At 54.5% G+C, this 5445-nt stretch overlaps 1 protein-coding gene across 1 annotated transcript; it reads left to right on the top strand.

The window, feature by feature from the left end:
• The first annotated feature begins 320 nt into the window (after positions 1-320).
• LOC112291149 (seed linoleate 9S-lipoxygenase) lies at positions 321-4976 on the top strand. The gene is made up of 9 exons (XM_024538215.3): positions 321-522; positions 819-1441; positions 1600-1913; positions 2029-2254; positions 2440-2769; positions 2914-3077; positions 3208-3512; positions 3629-3892; positions 4009-4976. The coding sequence occupies exons 2-9, from the start codon at positions 1027-1029 to the stop codon at positions 4751-4753; spliced, it is 2763 nt and encodes a 920-aa protein (XP_024393983.1). The 5' UTR covers positions 321-522; positions 819-1026; the 3' UTR covers positions 4754-4976.
• The last annotated feature ends 469 nt before the right edge of the window (positions 4977-5445 follow it).

Genomic DNA, 5445 nt, shown 5'->3' with positions numbered 1-5445 from the left:
TATGGAGACCACACAGTCTTAGCTACCGGTCGATGATAGTTACTGAAAGCACAGGATACAAACTGGTTATATCTAAATCCCTTTCCGTTCTCTGCATGGCAACATTCAGCATGCAGCGGAGTTGGTCACAGCAGGTGGCCCGCGGCTTCCTGGCTTCCGGTCACCGTGGACTTATCCTTGCAAAATCCGAGGTCGCAGAGTGCAAGAGCTGGAGCACGCTGCAGCAACTCCGCGGAATTAAGCCAACCCTCTGCCCAGCAGCAGGGGTGGGGTCCCGGCTAAACAGTCGCCGCAGCCAAGCGTATATAAGGCCACATTCTGGACATGGAAGTCGAATCGGTGTGAGTCGATCACGTCCTGATTATGCAGGTTGACTAGACTACGCGCTGTTTCTGGGTGTTTGCCGCTTGAGCTGGTGCCTCTCTCTGGGCGACGGTGTTCTAGAACTTCCGGTGCGGCCGACACGGCACAGAACAGTCTTGTTCCTCCGACAGAGGAGGGGGCACTCGACGTGTGAGCGAGGTACGTAGCCCATCAGGTTGGTCGTCATGAATGCTTAGAGACATGAGAATGCTTCCCTCGCACTGTGCATGCTTTGCAGAAGACGCCAGCAGATGTTCTCCTTCAGTGTTGCCGACTGGAACGCCGAACATCCTGTGTGTCGTGACTGCCAGCGGTACTCTACGTGCATGGTTTGCAGAAAGGGAGCAGTTGCACACACTTTTAGCATGAGCTGGTCAGCCGTCCTTTTTCCGGGCTTGTCCTCGGATGCTGCCGTTGCATTGACCAATGACTCGTTGTTGTCCGGGAGATTGCAGCAAGGTGCAGAAGCTGGACTCAAGATTGCGTGCTTTGTTGGTTTGTACGACACGAAGTGAGCGTGGGCTGGTGTTCCGAGTGTGCGGCGTTTTGGAAGATTGTCGGTGGAGGTGCCGAGTCGGTAGTCGACTGACGATTGACATCAAAGCGAATCTAGAGCCTCGGCGGGACGCGTAGACGCGCACGTTGATCCACTCAGAAGAAGCGATGGCGTCCGCCGTCATGAGCTCTGTGAGGAAGGATGATTTCTTCTTCAAGAATCCTAGGGAGCTTTTTATGCTCTTCTCAGGCGGAGAGGTCTCACTGCAGAAGCCGAAGCCGGACCCCGTTCCAGAGGTTGCGAAGGAGACGGTCCCGTTGACAGTGACATCCTCTTCAGCTGAGGACACGGTGTTGACGAACCATCCGTCGCTGCTGGGAAAGGTCCCCATCCTCGGGAATCTGTTCGACACCAGACCTGCGAATAGCCACGACGTACGGCTACAAATTTCGGTCGTGCTCATGAGATCCACTTTCGCCGGCCTCGATGTCGGAAACCTCTTGGGCGACCTCCGCGAGTTGGGACAGGAGCTCATCAAAAATCAAGTCACCTTGCAACTCGTCAGCAATGACGTCGATCCTGGTAACCGAACTAACCTGCCCCTTAGAATTGTTGGCTTCAGGCAGGTGGCAATCGTTTCGAATTTCTTCTCCCGGCGGTGCGCGGAGAAGATATTCAGCATCTTGCAGCTCCCTTCCCGCTTCACCAATGTTCTGAGAGCTTGTTGTCGAATTTTGCAGCGACTGGCTCTGGAAGGGTGAGTAAGTCGGTGACCTTCGAACAATGGACGCAGCCTAGGAACCTTTTGATACCGAAGTTGTTCTGTTTCAACCTGGATTGTTTTGTATCGAGGAACTTTGGTACCCCGGGGGCGATCATCCTGCACAACGGACACAAAAACCTTGTGCTCCCGCAGCTCAACATCACCACCGAGTTCAAGATCACCAAAGCGCAGGTTACTATGCCCGACCGCAGAGTCGTCACTTTCCTCTGCGATTCGTGGGTGTACGCGTCCGAGAAGGACAAAGGTGGTCGGATCTTCTTTGCCAATAAGGTGAACCAACTATCATCGATCTCTTCGCGAATGAAAGCACTGATCGCCGACGCAATGAATGCAACGGGCTCCGAGGTTTTGACACCGTCACGTCCTTGTGTTGCGGCTGTTGCAGGTGTATACACCTGCTCAGACTCCCCCCGGCTTGAGGAAGTTGAGGAAGGACGAGCTGAAGGAGTTGCAAGGGGATGGAACAGGAGAGAGGAAGGAATGGGAAAGAATCTACGACTACGATGTTTACAATGACTTGGGGACGCCGGAGGAACGTCGACCGATTCTCGGGGGGTCGGCGGAGTATCCGTACCCGCGCCGCTGCCGCACTGGCAGGATGATGAACCCAGGTACTCCAAGCCCCTCACTTCGTCGTCTTCTCCGAAAGCTGCAAACGGGGGAGAGGGCGAGAACTCGCACTTGGTTGTTGGTGTGTTAGTTGGTTGGTTTTTTTGTATTTTCTTTTTGTTTAAAATTCGGTGTTCGATTCGGGGTGTTGAGGTTTCTGTTGATTCCCGTCCCTGTTCGTGAGCAGATGGAGTGACAGAGACCCTTCCGAAAGGTAGCCTGACGAACAATTACATTCCCAGAGACGAACAGTTTGATGACGTCAAGAAATCTGGGTTTCTCGGCACCAGCCTCAAGGGGAAGAAGCACCAGCTCATCGCCAACTTGGGCTCTCACGACGAGGATTTCCGGAGCTTCGACGAGGTGCGGCAGCTGTACGTGCCGCTTGGGCAGGAGTCCTCGGTGCAGGAGCTCATCAGCAACCAGCAGCAGCCGTTCGAGCTCATTCGCCAGTTCGCATTCGCCTCTGGTGACAACAAGAACGTGTTCAAGTACCCCACGCCGAGAATCATCGCTGGTACCTGAACCCCAAAACTCTGATCGGACGTTTGCGGTCTGTAAGCTCAATTGAATGGAATCGCAGCTATGAGCGACGTCGCTTTTCTCCCGATCGTTCCATGGGTCTGCGTCTGACACCTGTGGTGCTGCTTTGTGGTGATAGCTGACAAGGATGCCTGGACCGAAGACGTCGAGTTCGGTCGTCAGGTTTTGGCCGGCATGAACCCCATAGTGATCGAAGCTCTCAAGACATTTCCACCCTACAAAGACATGGCCGCCACCGCCGAAATGGTGCAGCCTCACCTGGAAGGGCTCACCGTCCAGGAGGTGAGTTCCACGGATTCGAATCGCGGAGCACGTTGCTCCACGACACTCACGTAACTAGAGCCTGTTGATCACGCGCGACCAAATCTCCTTACCAAGTTCTCACAGTTTGTGTCGGCTTTGCTTGACCCAGGCCTTGCGGCAGAACAGGCTGTTCGTGCTGGATTACCGAGAACGGTTACTCGGCTACATTCAGCGCATCAATGACCTGAAATCCACTCAAGCTTACGCAGCCTGGACGCTCTTCTTCCTGACCGAGGAAGGGACGTTGAAACCCGTTTGTATTGAGTTGTCTCTTCCAGGAGCGGAAGGAGGTAGCCCGAAGTCCCGGGTCTTCCTCCCTGCCAAGGCGGGCGCAGCGAAGAACTGGGGATGGGAACTTGCAAAAGCGCACGTTCTAAGCAACGATGCTTCATTCCACCAAGTCATCAGCCACTGGTAACTGCTCAGCCACCTTGGGTCCCACAAAACTGTCGCAAAGCGAACCAGCCTTGACTAACGTTGGCATTGTAATCACGCATTCCGTTAGCTGAAGCGATGACTTGTGATGCCAGGTTGCGGACCCACGCCGTGATCGAGCCCTTCATCATCGCAACCAACAGGCAGTTGAGCATCATGCATCCGGTGCACAAGGCTCTCGTCGCCCACTTCAAGAATACCATGGACATCAACCAGTCTGCGCGCAAGTCGCTCATTTGCGCCCAGGGAATCGTAGAGCAGACCTTCACTCCCCAGAAGTACGCTCTCGAAATCTCATCAAAAGTCTACGCTGGATGGCGTTTTGTCGACGAAGCCCTTCCCAATGACTTGATCAAGAGGTACGCGCCGCGCCTCGCTTCGCTGCCCATACTTGCTTTGCAGTGCGAGCATTTGCGCTCGCCGCTGGTCGTGGACATGCTTCTTGACATTGCAGGGGCGATTGTGTGTGAGCCAGGGGAATGGCGGTGCCTGACGCAAGTGCTCCGCACGGGCTGAGGCTGGTGATCGACGACTACCCGTATGCCAAGGATGGACTGGAGCTCTGGGCCGCAATCCGTGGATGGGTCAAGGAGCACATCGACCTCTTCTACCCCGACGACAGGGCGGTTCAAGCCGACGAGGAGCTTCAAAACTGGTGGACCGAACTGCGAACGAAGGGCCACGCCGACATAAATGAAGGCTGGATCGAGGCAGACTCGAAGGACAATCTGGTGCAGATCGTCACAACTGTTGCTTGGGTCGCCTCGTGCCATCACGCTGCCGTGAACTTTGGCCAGTATCTGTACGCCGGGTTCATGCCCAACCATCCCGCCATGACGCGCAAGCTCATCCCTGAGGAAGGCACCCCGGAGTGGGAGGCTATGCAACAGAACCCAGAGAAGTATCTGCTGTCCATGCTCGCCAATGCCGTCATGACCAAACTGAACATGACCACCATCGAGATCCTCTCCACGCACTCCTCCAACGAGGAGTACCTGGGAGAGCGTGGCGACAACTGGACCGACGACGAAAGGGTCAAGGGCGTGTTCAAGAGATTCAGCAAGAGAGTCGACGAGATATGCAACCTCATCCAGGGAAGGAACGCAGACCCCAAGAACAAGAACCGAAACGGTCCCGTCAAAGTTCCATACGAGCTCCTGTATCCGAAATCTGGCCCTGGGCTCACAAACAAGGGAGTTCCCAACAGCATCTCCATCTAGATGCCTCCATGTGCATATTTACGAATGCGCAGACAATGCATTCAGTCGACAGAAGGGAGCGCTAACGCCGATCCGCCGGGTGCAGCATTTCCCGCGTCCTAGTACATACCGGCAGAAAGTTCCGGGCTCTCACTCAGTTTAGCGGCGAGTCACTCAGCACTGCAAACTTCTTGTAATTACCATCTGCGTGAGAAATACCAAGCTACGAAAAATCCTTTACGTTTGTGGCGTGTGGACGTCTTGGATGAGATGCGATCTGCTTGCCGCGTTTCTACGCCGTGCGTGATTCCTGTTTGTCTGATTGTTTGACTGCCAAGGTACAATGTGCACAGAGCCGTCGCAGCTTCAAGGCTGCGCGAGCGGCGCAGTTCATTTGGTGCAACAACTTAGAGGGTCGGAGACCGACACTTTTGTGATTACACTGAGAGCAACCGCGTTTGTCATGGAGCTGGGCATGCGGGTTGTGGGGTTTGGAATTCTGGAAATGTTGCAGTAGCAGGAAATGCCCATCTGGAGGAAGAAATGCAGGGCAACCGTAACCTCATCATAAAGAACAGCAAGATGAAAAGTGAGCGGCTAACCGGCTAACAAACACAAGTTTGCATTGCTCTAGGAAAGCTCAATACGCACGCGCGCACACACACACACACACAGACGTTGTGATAGGATGCTGGAAACTTGAGAGGATTGTT

This window comes from Physcomitrium patens, chromosome 14 (genome assembly GCF_059467195.1).
Source record: "Physcomitrium patens ecotype Gransden chromosome 14, ASM5946719v1, whole genome shotgun sequence".
NCBI classification, from domain to species: Eukaryota; Viridiplantae; Streptophyta; class Bryopsida; order Funariales; family Funariaceae; genus Physcomitrium; species Physcomitrium patens.
Note: the sequence above shows the minus strand (reverse complement) of the source record. Positions and strands in the feature narration are given on the sequence as shown.